The sequence below is a fragment of the Podarcis tiliguerta genome, assembly GCF_965153285.1.
Source record: "Podarcis tiliguerta genome assembly, chromosome: 13".
NCBI lineage: Eukaryota > Metazoa > Chordata > Lepidosauria > Squamata > Lacertidae > Podarcis > Podarcis tiliguerta.
Window position 1 is genome coordinate 11689475 of NC_139546.1, and position 14346 is coordinate 11703820.

Sequence of the window (14346 nt, forward strand, 5' to 3'; positions counted from 1 at the left end):
GTTTCCGTGTGCTGCTCTGGTTCGCCAGAAGCGGCTTAGTCATGCTGGCCACATGACCCGGAAGCTGTACGCCGGCTCCCTCGGCCAATAAAGCGAGATGAGCGCTGCAACCCCAGAGTTGGCCATGGCTAGACCTAAAGGTCAGGGGTCCCTTTACCTTTTACATTGAAACCAGAGTGTTTTATCTAGAACCATATACTAACTTGGATCTCCTTCCAAAAGGTGCAGCTACTGGGCCTTTGCCAAAGGAGATGTGTTAGATCTGCTTGGGGCTCCATACCCCTCCCGCAAAATCACCCACAGGAAATATGCCTAGCAGCTTTTTTGGAAGGTCCAAGTTAGAATTAATATGGTCCTAGATAAATTTCTGGTGACAGATGATGTGAATGTCTTAATAGGCCATGTTACCTGTAAAGGAGAAGCTAGAGGAAGAACAGGGGAGAGAGTACTATTGAGCTTTGTTGATTGCCAGGGAAGATTATTCATTTTACTATGTTGAAACCCATCAAACACGGACAAATAAGTGCAAAACCTACATTTGGCAACTCATGAGCAGATTCTAACTTGGGGAGATAACAGCAAAGACCTGATGAAGAGAGCACAGCAGAGGTTATATCTTCTGAGAATCCTCCGGAAAAATAATCTCTCAAAGGACCTGTTGATGGCATTTTACCATTGTACTGTTGAGGGTGTATTAACTTATGGTCTGTGTGTGTGGTTTGGGAGCTGCACAGTCAGGGAAAAAACAATGCTGTCCAGGGTTGTAAAGACTGCGGAGAGAATAATTGGGTGCACTCTTCGCACCTTGGATCAAATCTATGCTTCCAGGTGCCATAAGAAAGCTGCAGAGATAGCGCAGGATAGTGCGCACCCCGGAAATGATCTCTTTCAGCTTCTGCCTTCTGGAAGAAGGTACAGGGTTATAAAGACTAGGACTAGCCGCCTGAGAAACAGTTTTTATCCAAATGCAATTTTGGTTTTAAACGCAGTGTAAGGTAGTCTCTGTGGGAGTATATTGTATTTAATTATGGGGTATCAGAGTTTTTAGGGGGCTAACCAAGCTGGGATAGCAGGCTTGTTGGTTTTTGAAAGTCTGATGTAGATTTTCTCAATTTCGCTGTTCTGTATGGGACAATGACAATAAAGATTGTATCGTCTTCTAATAAGCAGAAAACGTAAGAGGAATTTCACAATTTTGAATCTCTTTATAGAATAATGTATCGTGCCTAATAGAATTGGCATCAAGCAGTTGGTCCCTTACCTTTCCCGCCCCGACCTGGCCACAGTGATCCATGCGACGGTCATCTCCAGGCTTGACTACTGTAATTTGCTGTACGCGAGGCTGCCCTTGAAGCTGTCCCAGAAACTCCAGCGGGTACAGAATGCTGCAGCGAGGCTCCTCACGGGGTCTCTGCCATGGGAGCATATTCACCTAGTGCTTTTCAAGCTGCACTGGCTCCCGGTGGAGTACAGGGTCAGATTTAAGGTGCTGCTTTTGACCTTTAAAGACCTTCATGGCCTAGGACCCTCATACCTATGGGACCGCCTCTCCTGGTATGCCCCACGGAGAGCCTCAAGGTCCATAAATAACAACACCCTAGTGGTCCCAGGCCCTAAGGAAGTTAGATTGGCTTCAACCAGAGCCAGGGCCTTTTCAACTCTGGCTCCGGCCTCGTGGAACGCTCTACCTCATGAGACCAGGGCCCTGCAGGATCTGATTTCTTTCCGCAGGGCCTGTAAGACAGAGTTGTTCCGCCTGGCCTTTGGCTTGGAGCCAATTTGATTCCCTCCCTCTCTTTCTTTTTTCTTTTCCTTCTCCTCCTGCGATGAAGCTACATTTTAATATTTTAATGTTCCATTATTTTAATGTTGTATTTTACTTTTGTTTTTAAGTTGTAATCATTCATCTTGTTTTTATTATTGCTTGTAAGCCGCTCTGAGCCCGGCCTTGGCTGGGGAGGGCGGGGTATACCGTACTTTTCGCTCTATAAGACGCACCAGACCACAAGACACACCTAGTTTTTGGAGGAGGAAAACAAGAAAAAAAATATTCTGAATCTCAGAAGCCAGAACAGCAAGAGGGATCGCTGCGCAGTGAAAGCAGCGATCCCTCTTGCTGTTCTGGCTTCTGGGATAGCTGTACAGCCTGCATTCGCTCCATAAGACGCACACACATTTCCCCTTACTTTTTAGGAGGGAAAAAGTGAGTCTTATAGAACAAAAAATACGGTAAATAAAAAATTATTATTATTATTATTATTATTATTATTATTATTATTATTATTATTATTATCATGCTTAATGGAATATTGCCCTTTGGTTTGTTATAAAGGGTTCAATTCAAAATGCTGGTTATGTCCTTTAAAGCCCTAAACTGGGTTGGAATCAGGCTACTTCTGAGAGCACCTTCTCCCATATGACCAGGTCTGCTTACTAAGATCTTCTGGAGAGCCTCTCTATCCTACCCTGCCAGCCTCTGAATTGCATTGTTCAGGATGCAGGACAAGGTCTTCTCTGTAGCTGCAGCAAAGCTTTAGAACTTCTTTCCTAGAGAGGTCCATCTTACTTCCTCATTTCTAGCCTTCAGATGGCAATCTAGCCAGCTGGCTAAGCTTCCAATCTGAAAATTCAACCATCTCCTAGTTTTTAGCTTATCTTTGTTCCCTGCCATTTTACCGTCTTACTTTATTTTTACTGTGCGAGTTGAGCATTTTTATGGAAAAGCTGGATAGCATTGTTTTAAAAGTGATAAAAAAACCCTTCCTGTTTTTAATCTTTAGCACAGTGACTGGATTTTAGGGAGTTTCCTAAACCGATAAGCTCTTGAGAGGCAGTGGCTGGGTTTCTGCCTTTAATTATGAGTTGTCAATGCAAGCAAATTTTGCAACAGAAGAAGCTGCCTGAGTGAGGGGATTGGCCCATCTAGGTCAGGATTGTGTACACTGACCGGCAGTGCCTTTCCAAGGTTTCAGGCCAAGTGTCTTTACCTGGAAACACCAGGGATTGAATTTGGGATAGTGAGCTATCCCCCTTCTCCAATTTTCCCTGATTTTCACATGATCAGGTGGGAACAAGCCCTGGGATAATCTTGCATCGCATATCTCTTGAGATGATGTGCACCCCCACACCTTGCTTGCTTTCCCCCCATTTGCACAAAGCACGAAGCAGGTTATGTCATTCAGAGCATGAATGTTAATGCCACCTTACCTTTAAAAAGGTAAAGGTACCCCTGCCCGTACGGGCCAGTCTTGACAGACTCTAGGGTTGTGCGCCCATCTCACTCAAGAGGCCGGGGGCCAGCGCTGTCCGAAGACACTTCCGGGTCACGTGGCCAGCGTGACAAGCTGCATCTCGCGAGCCAGAGCTGCACACGGAAACGCCTTTTACCTTCCCGCTAGTAAGCGGTCCCTATTTATCTACTTGCACCTGGGAGTGCTTTCGAACTGCTAGGTTGGCAGGCGCTGGGACCGAACAACAGGAGCGCACCCCGCCGCGGGGATTCGAACCGCCGACCTTTCGATCGGCAAGCCCTAGGCGCTGAGGCTTTTACCCACAGCGCCACCCGCGTCCCGCGCCTTACCTTTAGCCAGTGCTAAACAGGACAGTTCACAGGATCAAACTAGAAGAGATGGGAGTCTTTGTTAACATGTGAATGCGGATGATACCCAGCTCTACCTCTCTTTCAAATCAGAACCAGTGAAGGCGGTGAAGGTCCTGTGTGAGTGTCTGGAGCCGGTTGGAGGATGGATGGCGGCTAACAGATAGAGGTTGAATCCTGACAGGACAGAAGTACTGTTTTGGGGGGACAGGAGACGGGCGGGTGTGGAGGACTCCCTGGTCCTGAATGGGGTAACTGTGCCCCTGAAGGACCAGGTGCACAGCCTGGGAGTCATTCTGGACTCACAGCTGTCCATGGAGGCGCAGGTCAATTCTGTGTCCAGGGCAGCTGTGTACCAGCTCCATCTGGTACGCAGGCTGAGACCCTACCTGCCCACAGACTGTCTCGCCAGAGTGGTGCATGCTCTGGTTATCATTCGCTTGGACTACTGCAATGCGCTCTATGTGGGACTACCTTTGAAGGTGATCCGGAAACTACAACTAATCCAGAATGCGGCAGCTAGACTGGTGACTGGGAGCGGCCGCCGAGACCATATAACACCGGTCTTGAAAGACCTACATTGGCTCCCAGTACATTTCTGAGCACAATTCAAAGTGTTGGTGCTGACCTTGAAAGCCCTAAATGGCCTCGGTCCAGTATACTTGAAGGAGGGTTTCCACCCCCATCGTTCGGCCCGGACACTGAGGTCCAGTGCTGAGGGCCTTCCCTCACTGCGAAAAGCCAAGTTACAGGGAACCAGGCAGAGCGCCTTCTCGGTAGTGGCACCCGCCCTGTGGAACACCCTCCCACCAGATGTCAAAGAGAAAAATAACTACCAGACTTTTAGAAGACATCTGAAGGCAGCCCTTGATAGGGAAGCTTTTAATGTTTGGTGCACTACTGTATTTTAATATTTTGTTAGAAGCCGCCCAGAGCGGCTGGGGAAACCCAGCCACATGGGCGGGGTATAAATAATAAATTATTATTATTATTGAAGAAATTTCAGCCCATAAACCTGTTTTGGCAAGACATAGCCTCTCCCCCAACCCCCACGTCTGCCTTCATAAGAGTAGACCATTCCCAACATGTTCAGAGAGGCAATTTAACCCAGTTTTGATTCCTTGGGAACCCCCCCCAGTTTTTAAAGAAACCATTGTCTCTAAATAGGGGTTTTCCTTTGTGGTCCATTTTTCAGGCTATAAATACACCTTGTGTAACTAAAACATTTCTTGGCCTTACATGTAACTCACCTATCAAGCTGCACCTGTCTGTTCTCCCAGTTCCTGTGTCCTACAGAGTGGTCTTATGGTCCTACTGTGTCAACAGCTGCTATATTGGTTATGCTAGCGTAACGTAATCAAGACCCTGTGCACTTTCAGCAGCAAGGCAGGCAGTAAAACAAAACCACTTTCTGCAAGAAATAATGTAGCAACTCTGACACTGCCCCAGGCTTCGTGATAATCCCACCAGCCAGTGATTCTGACATTGCATGCATGCCAGTGGCATCCCATGTTATCTGCATATTTATTACTATTATGCTGATTAAGTGAGTCCTCTGGGTAGTTTTCAACTATTAAAAATACAAAGTACACCTTTTTCTATAAAAGGAAGGAACCAGCCAATGCACGCAACAGTTGAATGTGCCCCAAATGCAATAATAATAATAATAATAATAATAATAATAATAATAATAATAATAATAATAATAATAATTTATTTGTACCCTGCCCATCTGGCTGGGTTTCCCCAGCCACTCTGGGTGGCTTCCAACAAAGACCAAAAATACACTAAGATGTCACACATTAAAAACTGGGAACCAGGGCTGCCTTCAGATGTCTTCTGAATGTCAGGTAGTTGTTTATCTCTTTGACACCTGATGGGAGGGCGTTCCACAGGGCGGGCGCCACTACCGAGAAGGCCCTCTGCCTGGTTCCCTGTAGCTTTGCTTCTTGCAATAAGGGAACCACCAGAAGGCCCTCAGCGTTGGACCTCAGCGTCTGGGCAGAACAATGGGGGTGGAGACGCTCCTTCAGGTATACTGGGCAGAGGCCGTTTAGGGCTTTAAAGGTCAGCACCAACACTTTGAATTGTGCTTGGAAACATACTGGGAGCCAATGCAGGTCTTTCAAGATCATATTCAAGCACATCTACGAAGCACAGTTTAGCAGTCAAGGGACACAGCACTCTCCCTAGTGCACGTGAGCCCAGCAACTGTCACCCAGCGCTCCCTCTAGACAAGAGTCTGCTTGTAGCACAAACATAGGCAAGCCTGAAAAGAACCGCTCTTTTTGCAGACAAGTAGGTGGAGCCAAACAGCAAGGGGAGCACAGACATTCTTGTCGCAGCGTCCAGTTCATTCCAGAGCTCATGGCTAGAGTAGAGCATGGACTCCCAGGGAGTAACAAAGTCTTGTGCACTCGGTAGAACGCTCCTGTTGATGCCTATGTGAAGAAAAAAATGGCTTTTTGCCAGGGAGACGGCCTCATGTACAAGGAAGAGCAGGAATCAGAACGGTTATCACCGTATTTTTTGCTCTATAAGACTCACTTTTTCCCTCCTAAAAAGTAAGGGGAAATGTGTGTGCGTCTTATGGAGCGAATGCAGGCTGTGCAGCTATCCCAGAAGCCAGAACAGCAAGAGGGATTGCTGCTTTCACTGCGCAGCGATCCCTCTTGCTGTTCTGGCTTCTGAGATTCAGAATATTTTTTTTCTTGTTTTCCTCCTCCAAAAACTAGGTGCGTCTTGTGGTCTGGTGCGTCTTATGGAGTGAAAAATGTGGTACGTAGACTCCAGCGCCAGGACTCGTATGGGGAAGACACTCTGTGGGAGGCTGGACACAAATCACCTTTGGACTGGCAGGAATGATAGAATCCCCTCACTTCCTCAGAAATGCCAAATGTGTTTAAAAAATAAAAAGTAGAACAAGCAGTGGCCATACCTTCTTGCCACATGGAGCAGATCCCGAGCCACAGTCACGGAGAAGAGAATACGACTTTCCAGGCGTTTTGCAATCCCAGTTCAGAGCCGTGATGGTGTGTGTGTGTGTGTGTGTGTGTGTGTGTAAATTGCCCTCTCTGACCTCATCCCATCAGTCACCTGATCAGCAAGTCATCTGACTGGAATCCCTGTCAGCTGATAGTCAATCTCCTACCATGCTAAAGCTTAAATACAAGGCCGCTTTTATCTGATTTGCTGGGTGTTTATGTCATTGCTCTGCTCTGGTGGCTTATATGTGGTTTTATAGATTAGATTTGTGTTTTGGGGGGCTTACTGTACACCACTCTGATACCTTAGGTGAAGGACAGCCTAGAAAAACGTGTAAAGCAACCTTCTAAAAGCCGACATGACTTCCAACCTTATGCACAATAACTCCATATTCTGATTGAATGTGTATTGCATTACCTTCTGGTAATGAACTACACCCTTTCCTATCTTTAATTCTTAAAATTTGTAAATATAGACTGTATTAATGGTTACCAGAAAGAAACAAAATGGCGTCTTCTTTTTCTATAAAGGACGTAATGCATCATGTGAAAGGAATACAGTGGTACCTCGGGTTAAGTACTTAATTCGTTCCGGAGGTCCGTACTTAACCTGAAACTGTTCTTAACCTGAAGACCACTTTAGCTAATGGGGCCTCCTGCTGCTGCCGTGCTGCTGGAGCATGATTTCTGTTCTCATCCTGAAGCAAAGTTCTTAACCTGAAGCACTATTTCTGGGTTAGCGGAGTCTGTAACCTGAAGCGTCTGTAACATGAAGCGCCTGTAACCCGAGATACCACTGTATGTGTAATGCAACTGGCCAAACTGCAGAGGGTTCCAGGCTATCCGAAGAACTAGGGTGGCCGTGTGCCCTATTTCACAGAGACAATCCTCTGTTTTGATGGAGTCTTCTCCAGTCCAGATTCTGGCTAAAACCCAATAACCATAAGAAGGGAGCCACAGAGGTCATGAAACAGGCCACCGGCAGTTAGTGCGCTCTCTCACCACACTGAGAGCCAGTGTGGTGTAGTGGTTAAGAGCGGTAGTCTCGTAATCTGGGGAACCGGGTTCGATTCCCCGCTCCTCCACATGCAGCTGCTGGGTGACTTTGGGCTAGTCAAACTTCTCTCAGCCCCACTCACCTCACAGAGTGTTTGTTGTGGGGGAGGAAGGGAAAGGAGAATGTTAGCTGCCTTGAGACTCCTGAAGGGGAGTGAAAGGCGGGATATCAAATCCAAACTCTTCTTCTTCTTCTTCTTCTTCTTGATCACTGACTGAACAGGACTGCAGATCACAGTCCTCCCTGCGACATTGGGATATATAATTCTATTTAAACTGGTGAATGAGGAACCTGTAGCATTTTCAGCAAACACACCTCACTAGGGACAGTCCCTCTAAGTGTCTCTGTTTTCCAGGGACAGTCCTGGATTTACAGAAGCTGTCCCGGTTTCTGATTTGATCCCGGAATGTCCCGCTTTCCCTTAGGACGTCCCTCTTTTTCTCAGAGAAATGTATGTAACCTGAAACGTATGTAACCTGAAGCGTACGTAACCCGAGGTACCACTGTATCTTAAAAGACAAGAAGAAGCGAAGCAAGGCAGTTCAGAAATAGGCAAAAGCACTTCTGAGTGGAGATTTATATAATTTGCCGAATGCAAAAATAAAAACGTAAGAGCTTGTTTTTTTCCTGGGACTGATTGTCACTTTTTCCTTCACAGAATTTTGACTCTGACATCAGCAGCGTGGGGATAGATGGATGCTGGCAGGCTGATAGCCAGCGGATTCTGAATGAGGTGATGGTAGAACACTTTTTCCGGCAAGGAATGCTAGATGTAGCTGAGGAACTTTGCCAGGTAATTGCAGCTGGAATTCCTCATTCCTGGGAAGCAAAATAATTTTTCCACCTGTTGTTTTAGTTGAATTTCCGGGCAACAGTGGAGTCTTCATCCCATGTTCTAATGGTCCGCGGACACGAAAACACTTTTTGTGTTTTTGCCCATCTATAAAAATGACTAAAGAATGTGTGATATGATCTTGTTTTTCAGGAGTATTAGTATGAAAGTTGTAAAATTTAAAGATTTAATGATTTAAGATTTCAAGGAGATTAAATTATATTAAGATGTTAAAATTAAGATAAGGATTAATTAAGATAGAGGATAGGTATTTGCTGATCAAACAGGTGTTTTGGAATACAGTGAGGGAGGTTTGGGGAAGTCGGGAAACAAGTAAATGAAAGAAATACCATAAAGATGAAACTGTTTTTATTGATGTTTTTTCTTTTTGATGTGTTTTGTATTATGTTGTTGTTATTGTGTTTTTGTAATGTGTATCTTTTTGTTTTTTCTCCTTTTTTTTTTTAGTTCTGTTCTGCTTTGTTTTTTGTGTAAAAACCCAATAAAAATATTATAAAAGAAAATAATGATCTTGTTTTTCAGGAGTCTGGACTTTCGATAGACCAAAGTCAAAAGCAGCCATTTGTGGAGCTCAACCGAATATTGGAAGCACTTAAAGTTAGAGTTTTGAGACCTGCGTTAGAGTGAGTTACACACCTGCTTTGGAAATGGTCAAATAAAACGCCATCTAAAGTCTCTCATTTGCTGGGGATTCTCAAGTGAATAGATGTTAACTAAATGTGTTCCAGCTTGGCTTAAATCCCAAACCTCAAATGGGGCTTGCCTGCAGCAGGAATTGTCCAATATCAGGGTGGGTCCATGTTCCACAGGAAGTGGCAACTCTCAGGTGAGGCAGACATTGTGCCCACAATGGCTACAAACCAACAAATGGTTTGATCAGCTTGTTAGGTACCTAAGCTGAGCCCATCATCTGAGAGCTAACACTAATTTAAAGTGACAGAGCCCACTTCAGACTTGTATTTTCATATTTTTTTATAGCATCTTGGGAACTGCAGTTTGTTAAGGGAAGTTGAGAGTTGTTAGTAAAGGTAAAGGGACCCCTGACCATTAGGTCCAGTCATGACCAACTCTGGGGTTGCGGCGCTCATCTCGCTTTATTGGCCGAGGGAGCCGGCATACAGCTTCCGGGTCATGTGGTCAGCATGACTAAGCTGCTTCTGGTGAACCAGAGAAGCGCACGGAAACTCCGTTTACCTTCCTGCCGGAGCGGCACCTATTTATCTACTTGCACTGGCGTGCTTTCGAACTGCTAGGTGGGCAGGAGCAGGGACCGAACAACGGGCGCTCACCCCGTTGCGGGGATTTGAACCGCCGACCTTCTGATCGGCAAGCCCTAGGTTCTGTGGTTTAACAAACAGTGCCACCCGCGTCCCTTGAGAGTTGTTAGGAGACCCCTATTCCTCTCACAGGGTTACAATTCAGAGTTGTTGTTGTAGTAGTAGTTGTTATTATTTATTGAATATGTATACCGCCCTCTACCCAGAGGTCTTGGGGCGGTTCACAGAGTTCCCTGGAAAGAGGGATTGATTGCAAATGCTCAGATTTAATGGGCGATATGCCGCTAATTCATCGAGTAGTCCCATTGAAATCTATGAACTTAAGTTCTGTGGTTTCAGTAGGCCTCTTCCGAGAATGTCTAATACTGAATATCGCCAACTAACTCTGTGCATTTGCCTTTTAAGCAAAATGCAGCTTGATTTGAACACCTATTTGCATCAAACTAAGTTGATAAAATACAAGCAGAGTGATTTTAGGTTTTAACCTCTGATTAATCAGCTGATGAGTTGCCCTTCATAACTTTATGTCAGCTTTGTTATATCGTTTTGAACTGCCATGCTCAGGTAAAGTTAAGCTGCCCTGATATAAGATACCCATCTATCTGTCTGTCTGTCCATCTCGCACACACATAAAAAGTTTGAAAATAGGATACATGGATTTATCAATCCTTATGCTTTTTCATTTGTGTGTGATGCTGTTTCTCTTTGGCCAGAGTGCCTTTTCTTTTTAATGATCTAGGTCAGTGGTAGCCAAAATTGTGGATGTTGCTAGACAACAACTCCCATCATCCCTGACCATAAGCCATGCTGACTGGGGCTGATGGAAATTGGAGTCCAAGAAAATCTGGAGGGTACTATCTGATCTAGGTATTTGCCAGATTCTAGAGTTTTCATTTCTCCAAAGTTTCCAGGAGAATGAAATGTCTGAATAAATATACATTATTGGAGGAAGGTGGTGGCCTGCCCACATTCAGGGCTGTTAATACAGACAAGGAAAATTCTTGTGTTCATTTGTATATGTTTAATAAAAATGTAAACATCAGCAATAATGAAAATGTTTACCAGGAAATCTCCTGTTTCTCAAGCATTAAACAAAAGAGTGAAGTACAAATATTTATTTGTGTGCAAGTGTTAACTATTTCTGTCTTTTCCGTTATCAGTCAGCATATATAGGGCGGTATATAAATTCAATAAATAATAATAATATTTCTTCACCTGCGACTTCATTTTTCAGAGTTGGTTGTGGTCCACAGCCCATGCTCCCACACGCATATATGGAAATAAGTTCCCTTGAAATTTGTATAACTTGCCTTCAAATCCCGAATGTAACACTAGGAAGTCACTACAATCCAATCTCTGCAAACCCTGGCCTTTAATCACTGCTCCAAAGAAACAGAGCATTGAAAACAGTCTTCAGGATGTGTGACAAACAGTAGTAAGGTTTACTCAATAAGCTGAATGGAACGTTTAGAACGGCTAATTGCAGGTTATTAGCCAGCGTAATTTTCCATTGGTTCACAAAATACAAGTGGGAAGTATTTATTTGTAACTATTGCAAATAAATCTACACAAGTTACTAGTCCATAAAGTGTTTTTCTAACTCCTTTTCCCACATGCAAGTCACTTTGGCACATCAGTAGCTGAGAGGTGGGAGCATCATATTCTTCCAGTTTATGGGAACCTCCCTGCCTGGTTGCCTAGAGATAATTCATACCTGGTACGGGAATGTAGGTGAGTGGCTGTTTACAAGCCAGAGGCGGTTCTTTACAATTCTGATCCCAACTGCAACTAATGACACTCAGCTGCCCTCAGGGTTACTTCCTCCCAGGACCTGTTAAGCCACAACTCCTCGGAAAGGATCGGCCAATTTTTAAACCGCGAATTTCAGCGCAAGACAACGAATGACTTCTGTGGCCGGAGACGAAAAAGTAGTGCTCGAGCCAACCAAACTGAAAAGGAGCTGGGGGTATTAAAAGAACAGTCGTGGTATTCTGTCTCCAGGTTGAACCCCCCCCTCGCCCCCCCCATTGGTAGTATGTTAAAAGTTCCTACAGGGAAAATGTTGTGAACATACATTGAAACACCCAGAGGGAAAAGGTTGAATTGATAAACCAGTGTTCCTATTAAGGTAAATCTGCTTTTTTTCCTCCCCCCCCCTTTTTTTTTTGTTCCATTATATCTTAGGTGGGCTGTATCAAACAGAGAAATGCTTATGGCACAGAACAGCTCTTTAGAATTTAAGCTACACAGATTATATTTTATTAGTTTATTAATGGGCGGAACTACAAACCAGAGAGAAGCATTGCAATACGCTAAAAACTTTCAGCCATTTGCTCTAAACCATCAGAAAGGTAAGCTGCATTAAATGCACCTGTATTTGTACGCTAAGAATGGTGATTGTACTGAATTTACGATGTGCACTTCTTATTTTCATGTATTTTGATTATCCTTTTGGGGGGTTTTATCTACTAGCTATAGGCACACTTGGGACGCGGGTGGCGCTGTGGGTTAAACCACAGAGCCTAGGACTTGCCAATCAGAAGGTCGGCTGTTCGAATCCCCGCAATAGGGTGAGCTCCCGTTGTTCGGTCCCTGCTCCTGCCCACCTAGCAGTTCGAAAGCACGCCAGTGCAAGTAGATAAATAGGTACCGCTCCGGCAGGAAGGTAAACGGCGTTTCCGTGCGCTGCTCTGGTTCGCCAGAAGCAGCTTAGTCATGCTGGCCACATGACCTGGAAGCTGTATGCCGGCTCCCTCGGCCAATAAAGCGAGATGAGCGCCGCAACCCCAGAGTCGGCCATGACTGGACCTAATGGTCCTTTACCCTTTACCTTATATGCATTTGTTAATCTCTTTTCTGTAAATATAGAAGTCTCTGTGGGTGGTGTTTTCAAAATGGCCATATCATGCCACTGGTTAATTCTGTCTTGGTTCTGATGTCTGTTGAACAGTTACCGCATTGGCTGCCAACGTTTTTGGGCACAGGGGCAGATTGGGAATTTTGAGAAGGTGCTGATGGCACCATTAAAGGCTGCCGCCAATGATGTAGCCTAATGCAAAATGGCTGCCACCTCCAAAAGAGCAAGCCAACATCATAACCCATAGTTTGAAGTTGCCTTGTTTCAAACAAACCTGCTCCTGGGATTATCCTCAGTGTATTGGGTTCAGGGTGAAACAATAAGTGGTGTTCAATCAAAAATGGAAGCAAAAGGTTCTGAGCTCTTCCTCCTGTCCACACCAGGAGGCAACCTAAACAGCTACCCAGAGAGTTCACAGATTTTTGAATGTAGGTTTGTCCAATCCATTTTACAAGCACAACACTATAAAGCATGGGTAGGCATACTAGGGCCCGGGGGCCGGATCCGGCCCAATTGCCTTCTAAATCCAGCCCACGGACAGTCCGGGAATCAGCGTGTTTTTTTACATGAGTAGAATGTGTGCTTTTATTTAAAATGCATCTCTGGGTTATTTGTGGGGCATAGGAATTCGTTCATCCCCCCCCCCCCCCCAAATATAGTCTGGCCCCCCACAAGGTCTGAGGGACAGTGGACCGGCCTCCTGCTGAAAAAGTTTGCTGACCCCTGTAAAGGCACAGAACCAGAACCCTTACAAATCAATGGCTTCGTTCAAATGCCATGATAAACTACGGCTGGTTATTTACGGTTGTAAATAACGTGACTTCCTTTCTGAATTGCCAGTTATCATGTTTTCATTCATATATTCTCTCCCTCTATGTAGCTTCAGGTTGTGCATATATGTGCTAAGCATATGTTTATTTTTCCTCAACATATATTTAAATAATGGAATACATGAACCACAGCTCCTCTGACTTTCCACAGATATTCAAGTTTTGATGGGAAGCTTAGTGTACCTGAGGCAAGGAATCGAAAATTCTCCGTACGTCCATTTGTTGGATGCAAATCAGTGGGCGGACATCTGCGACATCTTTACAAGAGATGCCTGCGCTCTGCTGGGACTCTCGGTTGAATCGCCTCTTAGCGTTAGGTATGGCTGCTTTCATGCTAGACATATTTTAAAGATTTGGCTATCTAAACCTCACCTAGTTGTTGGCATCTTAGGAATACAGATTTCCCTAAAGTATGTAACCTAAAGCGTATGTAACCTGAAGTGTATGTAACCCGAGGTACCACTGAACACAAATGAAGCAATTGTTGTTTAGTCGTTCAGTCGTGTCCGACTCTTCGTGACCCCATGGACCAGAGCACGCCAGGCACTTCTGTCTTCCACTGCCACCCGCAGTTTGGTCAGATTCATGTTTGTAGCTTCGAGAACACTGTCTAACCATCTCGTCCTCTGTCGTCCTCTTCTCCTTGTGCCCTCCATCTTTCCCAACATCAGGGTCTTTTCCAGTGAGTCTTCTCTTCTCATGAGGTGGCCAAAGTATTGGAGCCTCAGCTTCACGATCTGTCCTTCCAGTGAGCACTCAGGGCTGATTTCCTTAAGAATGGATGCGTTTGATCTTCTTGCAGTCCATGGGACCCTCAAGAGTCTCCTCCAGCACCATAATTCAAAAGCATCAATTCTTCGGCGATCAGCCTTCTTTATGGTCCAGCTTTC

General features: G+C 45.0%; 1 protein-coding gene across 1 annotated transcript in view; it reads left to right on the forward strand.

The window, feature by feature from the left end:
* RMND5A (required for meiotic nuclear division 5 homolog A) overlaps positions 1 to 14346 on the forward strand; it is a 32640-nt gene that overhangs the window by 10170 nt on the left and 8124 nt on the right. The window contains exons 3-6 of the mRNA XM_083407893.1: positions 8298 to 8432; positions 9015 to 9115; positions 11954 to 12120; positions 13608 to 13773. Of these exons, the coding sequence (XP_083264019.1) occupies positions 8298 to 8432; positions 9015 to 9115; positions 11954 to 12120; positions 13608 to 13773 (569 nt within the window). The remainder of the gene's footprint in view (positions 1 to 8297; positions 8433 to 9014; positions 9116 to 11953; positions 12121 to 13607; positions 13774 to 14346) is intronic.